The sequence below is a fragment of the Temnothorax americanus genome, unplaced genomic scaffold, assembly GCF_048541705.1.
Source record: "Temnothorax americanus isolate GAGA-0224 unplaced genomic scaffold, ASM4854170v1 Scaffold142, whole genome shotgun sequence".
Taxonomy (NCBI): Eukaryota; Metazoa; Arthropoda; class Insecta; order Hymenoptera; family Formicidae; genus Temnothorax; species Temnothorax americanus.
This window is the reverse complement of record NW_027509278.1, coordinates 37,176-50,077: the sequence shown is the minus strand read 5'-3', so window position 1 is coordinate 50,077 and position 12,902 is coordinate 37,176. Positions and strand designations below refer to the sequence as shown.

The window sequence follows — 12,902 nt, the reverse complement described above, 5'->3', positions numbered from 1 at the left end:
TACCCTATGCTAAACACGCGATGATGTTGATATGTGTACCTGGACGTTTCCGGATCCGCTTCCATCTTCTCCAGGGTACATTCCAGGTCGGCGTATACGACAAACGGAACTCGTTCCTTTCTGTTGTGATTTTTAAAGGCCAACTACTTTGTCGTTATCGCTCGGTAACTTGATCGCGCAGTCATTCATCTCCCGACAGTCAACGGTGTGGGCAGCCAATTTCTTGTTGGAGCTGAAGTAGTGCAAACATCTGCAAAAATAAACGCAAATATTATAAATTTTTTTATACACAAAATATTCTATATATTATTAAAAGAACTATAGGTACTTACCGATCGCAAATGTACTTTGTGTGTCCATGTTTATTAATTTGCGAGCTCACGAGGCGGGATAGGTTCTTGATCCATGCAAAATGTCCTACGTTGTCGTCATGCACGTACAAGAGATTTACATGTCTGTCCATCTTTCGGTCAGTAACACGTATTGGCAAGATAGCAAGTTTCTTGTTTTTTTTCTTGATGCTGTACACGTTGATGGAGATGTTGTTGTGATTTTCAAACCGTTTAATTTGATTCAACGTCATTGGAAACTCAATGTCCGTAAGATTTAGCACCGACGTGTAATGTGGATACGACGATTCCCGTTCTGTATGTCTCTTGGCTGGATACAAAGCAGCCACCACTGACCATGCGAAACATGCATTGTCTCTTGATTGCACGTTTATCACCGCATTCTTCTTTTTAATTTCTTGCGGTATTTCCACAAAACACCCCGCGTGCAATGGATTGTATTTGTTCACGTTTACCGTTAAATTGAGTATACGTGACAACGCCCATCCGCTATCACGTTCCTGGAATTCCTCCAGCTTTGCTAAAGTATAGGCTCGATGACGTGTCTCTTGTACCACTCATGCAGATCGGACTCGCGAAAGAGTTCATAGTTTCTCGTTGCGATACTTTTATTCGCGCGTTTGTCACCCGCAACAAATTCACCATTAAACACTGTGTTAATTTTTACATTGTCATATCGCTGCATGACGTTCCGCACATGACTGAGTATACAATTTCTCTCGCATTTATAAGAAATTGACGAGGGTCGATATGTTTGGAATTTATCACCGCACCAGTCAATATACGGCTTTCAAAAGCTGGATCTATCTCGCGCCATCTGAGTCCTGTCTCACTCGCACTGCATCCAGCACCCACATGTACGAAACGTTGACGTACCAAGTCTTTCAAACCTTCGAGTCTTGCGATACATGCGACCGATGACTGTTTGAGGCCGATCGATGACTGATCGATTGATAATCGTGGCCGCTTAAATCGGCTTTGTTCTTCCAACGATTCGATAAACTCGTCACATCGTTACTCCCACGCGGCAAAGTCTTCCCTCGAATTTAACAGGGTGGATTGCTTCAACAGCTCTTGCTCCATGTTATATTGCACGATCCTCTTGCTAACGCCATTTGTTGCACTCACGACTTCCAGTTCTCGACTATATTGAGCGTATCCTCCAGATTCGTCATTTTATACATTTTATATTGTACTAATGATGCATCGTTTGCTTATCGTATCTAATTTCATCTCAGCAGCCGTACATCGGCGTTATTTGCAAAATTTGCAGTTTATTTGCACGTGTTCGATGAAATCATCGCGAGACACGTCGCGACATGTTCTTAAAAACAATAACGCTCCATTGACTTATCCAAAATTGCAAAATTTGCAGTTTTGTACGTGTTCGATGAAATCATCGTGAGACACGTACGCTTTTGAAAAGAAATCCTATTTGATGCCCGATGAGGTGATCTCATCACGAATGTTCTTGACAAAGATATCACATTTAACGTATATGTGGATTGTGGTGGTGGTCACCATGCAGCAGCCGTACATTGGCGCTATTTTTGCAAGATTTGCAGTTTTGGGTATGTATAAATGGTCTATGAGGATTCTAGAGCGCAGTCGAGAGTTTGATACGGTTCGAGTAAGTTGCAATAAACAGCCTCCAGATACGATGAACACTCACGGTGCGAACTACTACGTTCCGATTCAAGACGAAACGTGTGAGAAACAGCACAATGAGTAAGTACCGCTAATTTTCATATATACTTGTGCAAAAAAACTTTTATAAACATATAATTGTATTTTTTCAGTTTTGATAAACCCCGCCGCTACACGCCATGGCACGTATTTTGGGAAGGAGATTTGCCTTGACGTCAACAGCGTCTAAATTTTTGGATGTTGGAATCAACGCGGGACTTATGTCCTCTGTGGATATACTTATTGGCGATAACCGAGGCAATCGGATAATTCTGCCACATGCAACGTGGGTGACATTCATCGAAAAACGTGCAGATATACAGCGACTCGTGCAGTCATTGGCACCATCATTGCGTCGAGAACGTGTATTTTCAACTATGTCAAAATGTTCACGGCGTAAGTGAAAAATTCAAACAGTTTTGTAACAATTTTACGTCAAAATTGTATCACCGATAAATGTAACGCAGTTACAATCTTGCGTGAATTTTATGATTAAAATTCGATTATTGATTGCGAATTATTAGCCTACGCTTTGGATACTATTGTGTATAATGCGCTACATGATAAATAAATGCATATAATATGGTTAAAAATAATTTCCTTTTCATTTACCGTTCATCCCATTTCCTGTCATAAAGCTGTCTTGCTGAAAATGACCGATTAAATCCGATTGGTTCCGTATTAAATTTTGTGAAATTGAATCGGAATGAATGCATTTTCAATCCGGTTAATCGGATGCCCGATTGGAAGTGAATCGGTTCTAATAACAAATCAATCGGAATCGTTTTTAATTCGGCATTTCCAGATTGATCTGAATCCGTCGTTATCAGTTTCAATCGTATTAATGCACATCCATTTTAATCGGATGAATAAAGTGAGCACATGAATCGTGTTGAATCCGCATCAATCGTAAAATTTTAATACAACACCGAAATTGGATTTAATGCGATATTTCCGGATTCATCTGAATCCGACTGAATCGGTTTCAATCGTATTAATGCCAATCCATTTTAATCAGGTGAATAAAGTAACCACATGAATCGTATTGAATCCGCATTGTTCGAGATTCCGTTACCGTTGCGCCGCCCGATCAGATGGCAGCATCGATCGGATATCGACCCCGCATCACCGCGGTAGCTCGCGCCCGCACGGGCGCGCTCATCGCCAACGTCTTCCTCACGATCGAGGCAATTGTGCAAATGGCCGCGCAGTGATCAGACGCACGATAGCTGTGCCTCTTGATTGTGACTATACACATTGAAGTGCCCACCGCAGTGCATGGATTACAGCTGCTGAGATACTGCATTAACATGTAAAGCGACCACACATCCAGCTCTACTCAGGATACATCAACACGACGACTCAGGCTCACATGTGCGCGAGTGCCGACCGCCACGTGTCCCAAAGCTCACGGGCGATTCATCGAAGAGGACGGCAATTAATATAACTGCCTCGCCCACTCACGAACGATACACAAAGACTTCTTATACAAAGACTTCTTATGCTTAGAGAACTCCGAAAGACTGCCCCAGATGGGAGTTCAACCCACCAGGCGCTCCACACATGGAGGGCAAGTAGGAGGCGGTGGTGAAATCCGTCAAGTTTCATTTGAGACGGACTATCGGGGAAACTCTACTCACGACGAAAGAACTCACAACGTTGCTTACGCAAATCGAGGCCATTCTCAACTCACGGCCTTTAGAACTGCTGAGTGACGACCCTGAAGACGCCTCTGCGCTCACACCAGGTCATTTCCTCATTGGAGGTCCGATCACTACCATACCCGAGCCATCTCTGATTGACCTAGAAACCTCACGACTATCTCGATGGCAGCTCATCCAGCAGCGTGTTCAACATTTTTGGGCACAATGGTCGGCTCATTACCTGCAACGCCAGCAGGCGATATCCAAGTGGCATCATCCCAACAACAATGTCAAAGTGGGGTCCATCGTGCTGCTCACCGACGAACGCTCTCCACCGTGCAAATGGCCACTTGCCAGAGTAACAACGTTGCACCCCGGCAAGGATGGACTCACCAGGGTGGTTACCCTGAAGACCGCCACCACGACACTCACTCGGCCTAGTGCCAAGCTTGCCATATTGCTCATTTCAACCGCATGAAGGATCAGGTGTAAGGAATCATCAACAAGGTTGCTGATGGCGGGCGGAATGTTCGAGATTCCGTTACCGTTGCGCCGCCCGATCAGATGGCAGCATCGATCGGATATCGACCCCGCATCACCGCGGTAGCTCGCGCCCGCACGGGCGCGCTCATCGCGAACGTCTTCCTCACGATCGAGGCAATTGTGCAAATGGCCGCGCAGTGATCAGACGCACGATGTGTGCTCTGTGCCTCTTGATTGTGACTATATACACATTGAAGTGCCCACCGCAGTGATTACAGCTGCTGAGATACTGCATTAACATGTAAAGCGACCACACATCCAGCTCTACTCAGGATACATCAACACGACGACTCAGGCTCACATGTGCGCGAGTGCCGGCCGCCACGTGTCCCAAAGCTCACGGGCGATTCATCGAAGAGGACGGCAATTAATATAACTGCCTCGCCCACTCACGAACGATACACAAAGACTTCTTATACAAAGACTTCTTATGCTTAGAGAACTCCAAAAGACTGCCCACCACTCTCAGGTCAGACTGTATATATCTCTTTTCATATTAAAGACGGCTCAGACTGTGGTCTGAGTTACACAAGAAATAAAGTGAATAATAATTAGTGAACACCTTCCACGCGCGTCTTTCTCATCCCGCTCCCATCGTCGGGATTAATCAGCGATTTCGCGAACACGCATCAATCGTAAAATTTTAATACAACACCGAAATCGGATTTAATGCGATATTTCCGGATTTATCTGAATCCGACTGAATCGGTTTCAATCGTATTAATCCTAATCTATTTTAATCGGGTAAATAAAATGACCACATGAATCGTATTGAATCTGCATCAATCGTGAAATTTTAATACAACACCGGAATCGGATTTAATGCGATATTTCCGGATTCATCTGAATTCTACTCAATCGGTTTTAATCGTATATCTGCGCTTAATCCATTTAAATTGGGGAAAGTAGCTATGTGAATCGAATTAAATCCGCTTTAATTATTAAAATTGTATATAACACATAATTTTTACGTAATAGAGTTCTTACTACAGGATTTTCTTTTGATAAAATCATGAGTTCTATATTTGCAAAACTGTAAAATGTTTTTATTTAACCCTTCGAGAACACACAGGGTCAATTTGACCCTTTTTTCTTTTTTTTGTCAGAAAACATTTTAACCAAAAATATTAAACATAAAAAAATAAAATTTTTTTTGTAAAAAACTTTTTTTTTGCAAAAAAACACACTGGGTCAATCTGACCCTACACACACACACTTTGATCGTCCACCATTTTAAATTGACGAGTGCGATCAGCTTGAAAAAATTCCCAGATGTACTTGGAACATTGTTAAATCAATTGATATAAATAAAAAGTGCCGTTGGAATTATTTACATATTTTAAAAAAATTTCAAAAAAAACAAATTTTTTTAAATTTTTTTTGAATTTTTTAAAATATGTAAATAATTCCAATAACACTTTTTATTTATATCAATTGATTTAACAATGTTCCAAGTACATCTGGGAATTTTTTCAAGCTAATTGCACTCGTCAATTTAAAATGGTGGACGATCAAAGTGTGTATGTAGGGTCAGATTGACCCAGTGTTCTCCGTGAATGAAAAAAAAAGTGTTTTCTCAAAGGGTTAAATAAATACTGCACATTGTAATAAATTTGTAGTACAAAGAATGGAATTATAATAAAGTAGTAAATAATCTTGTTTATATATCCGGAATTCACGGATTCTATCAGTTTGAATCGGTCAGTCAATCCGTTTAAATCATTATAATTTCGTGATTTCAGGGTTCACGAAATCATAATAACAATTTAAACGATTGACTAAGACTGATTCAAACCAATAGAAAACGAGTGCAATTACATCCTTGAGTACGAATCCGTTTCAATCGTTTCCAATCGGTTTAATCGTTATATAACGATTCAAACCGATAGAAATCGATTAAAATTACATTGTTGAATACTAATCCGTTTCAATCGGTTTCTCTCTAAATTTTTTGGAGTGAAATTTTCACTCTAATCATGGAGTTACTGACCAGTTCACTCAAAAAGAGTGAATATTCGCTCCAATAGAGTAAATTTATTCACTCTAAGGTAAAAAGAGTAGAGTTTCACTCTGATTTTTAAAGTGAAGTCGTTAGAGTGAAATTGCCACTCCAAACTTCACTGAACTTGAAGTGAAATCGCCTTCCCTCTTCCCGCTTTCCGCGTGTTTAGTTGTTTCCGTGTAGAAATTTGTTAGAGATGGCCTTACATAACATAAGGCCCCGATTATTTACGAATATATTTACGAACACAAAATTTCATAATGATCCAGCACTGGTTTTTGACATTCACCCGACATTAAAAAATTCTATTATATTATATATCCAATTCAATTTATTACTCTTTTTAAACTGAATTTGTTTTTTAAGATGATTTTTGAAAAATTATATATTTGCGCTGGGGTTGTGATATATGTAGACTATATATAACGCTTACATCAAATAAAAAAATAGTCTACCACGTAAGGCAGTTAGCTCACGATGCAGAGGTCCCGAGTTCGAATCCCACCAAGGTAAGTGTTTTTCAAATACGAGAAAATATTTATAATCATAGACTGCATCTTAAGAAACAAATTTAGTTAAAAAATAGTAATAAAATTTAAAAATAAATAATTTTTTTTATCATAACGATTTAAACCGATAGGAACCGATTGAAATTACATCTTTGAATACCAATCCGTTCCAATCGTTTTCAATCAGTGTAATCGTTATAAAATTATAACAATTCAAATCGATAGAATCCGATTAAAATTACATCCTTGAATACCAATCCGTTTCAATCGTTTTCAGTCGGTGTAATCGTTATAAATCCGTGATTTCCGGATCAAGAATCCAGGATTCATGCGGATTCAAAATTTTTAATCGGATTCAATCGGTCATTTTTAGCAGGGGCGTTTATCGTTTACTTAAATGTATAATTATAAATTAAATATTAAGATCTGAACGATTAAATATTGCTGGCGAAGAAAAGATACGCGATCGTGAGCGAGAACGTGCGAGGGAGAGATAACGCGAACGGGAGCGAGAGAGACCGCGCGAACGAGAAGACGCGCGCAACCGGATGACGGGGGAGAAACATCTACGATGGAGAGATAACGCGAGCGGGAGCGTGCCGTGTGACGTCACGCGGACTCCGCGGCGCGGCGAAACGCGGACCCCCTCGCCCCGCTCCGCGGCGAAAACGCGGTCGCTTCGCGGCGCCGGAAAACGCGGACCCCCTCGCCCCGCGGCGCCGGAAAACGCGGACTCCCTCGCCCCGCGGCGCCGAAAAACGCGGTCGCCCTGCGGCGCTGAAAAACGCAGCGCCCGAAAAACGCGGTTCCCCTCTGCCCCTCTCCCCCGTAACGCCCGAAAAACGCGGTTCCCCCCTCCCCCTCCCACCGCGGCGCCTGAAAAACGCGGTTCCCCTCTGCCCCTCGCCCCGTAACGCCCGAAAAACGCGGTTCCCCTTCCCCCCCCGCCCGCGGTTCCCCCCTGCCCCACCCCTCAGATCTCCGGATCGGAATCGGCCTAGCTTACCTACTGCCAATCACAGTCGATTATTCTCCTTGAGCTCGAAGAATAATCGAGTGTGATTGGTCTATTTTCTTAAGACCTTACGATTATGACTAAAACTTTGTTACGTGCAATGGCCTTTATTGTAGACCAGCACTAAATCAGTCTTAATTCTATAAAAGAATTTTACAATTCTGTAAAGCCAATTCAAAGATCTTCTATTTAAAAATGTCGATATACAAATGATTCTTTGCGTGAGTATACCTAGAATCGCGTAGGACACAAATTTCTTCTCTCTTTTCCCTCTCATTATATAACTGATAAATTAAATCGTTTATTTATTTTAACGAAGACAGTTATAGATAAATTTAGAACTATTTAATTTAAAATAAATTTATTTTGCGACTTTATATTTCAACATATTGTATATAATTCTGTAGCACATGTCTGACTAGCTCTCGATTTGGAGAATGGAAAAGCATAGGTATTTGACACGAATTCGATTTTACTATAATTTATTCAATTTATATATTACATGTTAAAATAACAATTTTTTGTCTTCATATATATTAAAGCACGTTTTCTTTCTCTAAGAACTGTCAACACCAAGCAATTTGTCGACAACGTCGAAAGCTCTGCACTGTATATGGAAATCAAATTATGTATGATTAATTACATATTACAGCGTATTGCGAGTGAATATCCCATGAGATTTTCATAAATATGATAATAGTTCTTTAACTAGCGACAGTTATAATTATAACAATAATTAACTAGCAGTAATTATAATATATAATATAATTATATATAATTGTAATTGTAATAATTATAACTGATTACTAATCGGCGATTGATATCTTCGCGAAAATTAATTATAAATTTATATAAAAATATGAATTTTACAGAGACTCAAATAAGTTTCATCGTAATACTAGGTATAACGATTCATATGGATGGCATGTTTTTCGGTGTGATATGTCTTAGATATTTGGCTAAGCACAGGTGAAATTTCAGGGTCGTTAATCCATACGTTTGCCGAAGCAGGTGTTTCTATCATTGATAAATATGCTGAAAGAAATAGGAAAGTTTTAAAAAACATTATTTTAGTTTATTATATTTTCTTATAGCTTTATCTTACCGAGTAACATCTTGGGTTTTGTAAGACTAAGCTGAATATAAGGATTAGCCATAATTGCTTTATAAATTAGACCATCAGTTTCAAGACCCTCATCCAAGTCTTGTAAGCTACGTCTCCTTTCGCCCAACAACCACTCACACTATCGAAAGAGAGATGTAAAACAATATGAAAATATAATTTAAATATAAGGGTGACCCATTTTAAATTCACCTCAAATATCTTGAACAATACATTTTAAAGAAAAATGTACGACTCAATATGGACCTTGAACCCAAAATCTAATAAGATCGTGTCTATTGGCCCTTTTTGAACCCTCCAACTTTTATCTGAAACATTTTTCCTTAAGGTAATTGTATCGCGACAGTATTAGATCCGCGGATCACAAAGGACAGAATTCTCCATTGGAGAGAGTTCTGATTTCTGCCGCGACGGTACGTCACCACCGTCAACGCAGAGTTCTCGGCTCAGGGATCAGGAGCCTTAAAATGTATTTTTTAAGAGATTTGACATATAAAATAGGTCATCCTGTCCTTGATACCACGTTAAGTATATGTATATACTTTTTAATAATTAACTTACAGCATTAGCCTGATCGTTTCCAGTAATTTTTAGTACTCCTATAACATTCTTCTCTTCAAAGCCCATTTCTACAAGCGACCGCATTGCTCTTTTATTAGGTTTAAATTCCATTTTTTTATATTGTCGGAAACTTCGCAATAATAATTCTACGATATGTACCAGATTTTTTTCTTTTTGATCCTGTTTTCCTAGAGTTAACACATTTATATATGTATATTTTTTTCGTACACTGTATTATTTTTTATTTTAATTCTCTTTCAAATAATAATGCACATTTCAATCTTGTGCAAGGATTACCTGTTTCAAACAATTCCAAACATGCATCTTTTAATGATTTTTTCTTAGCACCCATTGAGAAACTAGGACTTGCAATATTTGTATCTGTCATTGTATCCACAGACAAGAAATCATCGTCTTCATCATCTGAATCATCTTGATGTTCTATGAGCCATTCTAAAGCTTCTGTCATATTCGATCTAGAACAGAGGTATAATTTTCATAGTATTATACGCGAATTACCAACGCACACACACACACGCACGCACGCACGCACGCACGCACGCACGCACGCACGCACGCACGCACGCACACACATACATATTAATATTAAATATATGATAAAACATTGATACTTACTTTCGAAGACGTAACGCTTTGAGAACTTTTTTGTGAGGGTAACCCATTTCTATAAGAGTTTTTATGACTTTTGGATCATTAATAGGTTTGCATCTAGCTTCGAGTTTCTCCTTAATGACGTCATATAATTTTTCAGCATCGGAACTATACATTAAGATCTTTGCAGACGCTTGTACAAGGGTTATTAAAATCTTACGGATTTCATTCTGGAACTACGAGTAATCATAAAGGTGAAATACCATAATAAACAAAAGTATATAAATTTTAAAACATGTGAAATATATATTTACATCTGCAGGGCATTCTGTAGATGGCACAGGCTTAGGTGCATTTTGTAGATTAGGTAGATCACTCGTAGCTCGAGCTATTGCTTCTAAATTTGGACCTTTAAGAGCTTCATCTGAAAGATTTTCTTGTATGGTGGTCGATCGTATTTCCACTAATAATAATTCATCTATAATAATGAATTATTTACTGTGTTAAAAAGGCATGTGTAAACAATAAGCATATAATACAAAATTAGAAATCCATCAATACGATAATTATATCAAATCCATAAATATATAGCTTAATTCAAATAATTATACCATATTCATTAATATCCTCATCATCTACATAATTTTCATCCGCAAGCTGTTTAAATTTGGACGAATGAACTAAGCGATAGCGTGAGATGGGTTTGATTGTGTCTTGACCGTAAAAATGTACCACTGCTATTTTCTTAATATTTTCTACAGTGAAGTTTGGTTTTACCGTAACATCCAACACATTTCCCTCTATGCTGTATAAAATTATTTGACATTAATTGACGCCCAATAGAATTATTTATTGAAATTTCAACAACTATATCAAACATAAATTCAAACCTGATGACGTTGATGGAAAAATTTTCAGGTGAGGTAGGTAATGGCGTAAGCATAGTGTTATTGCCTGCAGGATTGCCTGTGCTGACAGAAGAAAGGGCCAAGGACCGCTTGTCAGCTGCCCTTGAACTCTTTCTATTATGCCAGGCCTCCGCTATTTGATCACGCACCCATGGGATCATTAAATTTACCTAAAATGTATGAAATAATTATTGATATAAATTATTATACAATTAAAGGTATTTATTTAGAATAGCTACTGCACCTCAAATATCGATGAAATTAGGCTTAATCGATTCGTTTTTGCATAAAACGAAAGAATCTGGCAGAAAAATGCGGCGGTCTGCCCTGCGAAGCGAGATATTTAGCGTTAAAGTTGACGACTATCAGGTTATGAAACCTGTCATACCGACGCGATGTAGCGATTGTGGTAGCGACAGAAACATGCCCCGCGGCCACATGCGCATGCTCCGTGTCCGCACGCGCATGCAAAAGTGCGCGAATTTGAAACGTATGCATACTTATAATGCATAAATATAAATATGTACTTTTTATATACAAACTATTCTCTGCTTTAACAAATTATTTGTTAAATAATTTGTTAAAGCAGAGAATAGTTGGTATATGGAAAGTACATATTTATATTTACAATGAATAGTTGGTATATAAATATGTACTTTTCATATACCAACTATTCTCTGCTTTAACAAACTATTTGTTAAATAATTTGTTAAAGCAGAGAATAGTTGGGGTATGAAAAGTACATATTTATATGTACAATGAATACTTGGTATATAAATATGTACTTTTCGTATACCAACTATTCTCTGCTTTACAAATTATTTCTGCTACAGACATTATGCGTCGAAGTTAACGAAACAGAAATAATTTGTTAAAGCAGAGAATAGTTGGTATACGAAAAGTACATATTTATATACCAACTATTCATTGTACATATAAATATGTACTTTTCATACCCCAACTATTCTCTGCTTTAACAAATTATTTAACAAATAGTTTGTTAAAGCAGAGAATAGTTGGTATATGAAAAGTACATATTTATATACCAACTATTCATTGTAAATATAAATATGTACTTTCCATATACCAACTATTCTCTGCTTTAACAAATTATTTAACAAATAATTTGTTAAAGCAGAGAAAAGTTCGTATATAAAAAGTACATATTTATATTTATGCATTATAAGTATGCATACGTTTCAAATTCGCGCACTTTTGCATGCGCGTGCGGACACGGAGCATGCGCATGTGGCCACAGAGCTGACAGAGCATGCGCATGTGGCCGCGGGGCATGTTCATGTCGCTACCACAGTCGCTACATCTCGTCGGTATGACAGGTTTCATAACCTGAGAGTCGTCAACTTTAACGTTAAATATCTCGCTTCGTTGGGCAGACCGCCGCATTTTTCTGCCAGATTCTTTCGTTTTATGCAAAAACGAATCGATTAAGCCTAATTTCATCGATATTTGAGGTGCAGTAGCTATTCTAAATAAATACCCAATTAAAATTATATCTTTATAGAACATAAATGTAAATTTTGTATAATAAGTAAGCTTCACACATGCACCCATGTATTCGAACTTGACACTTTTAGTCACTACGCAAAAATCAAAGTCTAATCTTAATAGAAAATTAATGAGTGACGTAGATATAGATTATATTTTCTCGCCTTTGTGTTTCGAAGCCTTTCACATAAATAATTCAGGTCTAATTGGTTGTTAAATAAAGAAACTCGGGGGACCGATCACAGAGGTTACACAGAAAAATACGAAACATTTTTTGGCTAAGCTACCAAGCGCGTTAAAGAATTGACATGTCGGCTATCATCTTCCGGTACATCGGAGATTATTTTTTAACAGAACTTGGTCCCTTTTATTCCGCAAGAATCGCGACCAATCGTGACTGCCATGACAGCTGATCACTGCGCCCCACTGCGCCCGCTGCCCGCT

General features: G+C 38.5%; 1 protein-coding gene, 2 long non-coding RNA genes and 1 pseudogene across 6 annotated transcripts in view; 2 read left to right on the top strand and 2 right to left on the bottom strand.

Moving 5' to 3' along the window:
* The window catches only part of LOC143894808 (uncharacterized), a 32,051-nt pseudogene extending 31,006 nt beyond the window's left edge, over positions 1-1,045 (bottom strand). Inside the window, exon 1 of the transcript XR_013256167.1 lies at positions 40-1,045. The product of XR_013256167.1 is annotated as an uncharacterized LOC143894808 (transcript). The remainder of the gene's footprint in view (positions 1-39) is intronic.
* LOC143894811 (uncharacterized) overlaps positions 1-12,902 on the top strand; it is a 98,735-nt gene that overhangs the window by 50,732 nt on the left and 35,101 nt on the right. The gene's annotated exons all lie outside the window — the stretch shown is intronic.
* Positions 1,067-4,545, top strand: LOC143894812 (uncharacterized). The gene is made up of 3 exons (XR_013256169.1): positions 1,067-1,921; positions 1,999-2,078; positions 2,150-4,545. It is a non-coding gene; the product is annotated as an uncharacterized LOC143894812 (long non-coding RNA).
* Positions 8,214-12,869, bottom strand: Kpc2 (Kip1 ubiquitination-promoting complex subunit 2). Of its 3 annotated transcripts, none has more exons than XM_077401420.1 (9): positions 12,623-12,867; positions 10,935-11,122; positions 10,656-10,849; positions 10,359-10,522; positions 10,069-10,280; positions 9,730-9,908; positions 9,433-9,620; positions 8,854-8,992; positions 8,214-8,783 (listed from the first exon to the last, which is right to left on the bottom strand). In XM_077401420.1, exons 2-9 carry the CDS (start codon positions 11,111-11,113, stop codon positions 8,647-8,649), a joined length of 1,392 nt encoding a protein of 463 aa, XP_077257546.1. In that variant the 5' UTR covers positions 11,114-11,122; positions 12,623-12,867; the 3' UTR covers positions 8,214-8,646. The 3 variants fall into 3 exon arrangements, 2 of the variants coding, with proteins under 2 accessions (XP_077257546.1, XP_077257547.1); XM_077401421.1 differs by lacking the exon at positions 12,623-12,867 and adding an exon at positions 11,197-11,352; XR_013256160.1 differs by lacking the exon at positions 8,214-8,783 and adding an exon at positions 9,064-9,179 and having other exon boundaries at positions 8,884-8,992; positions 12,623-12,869.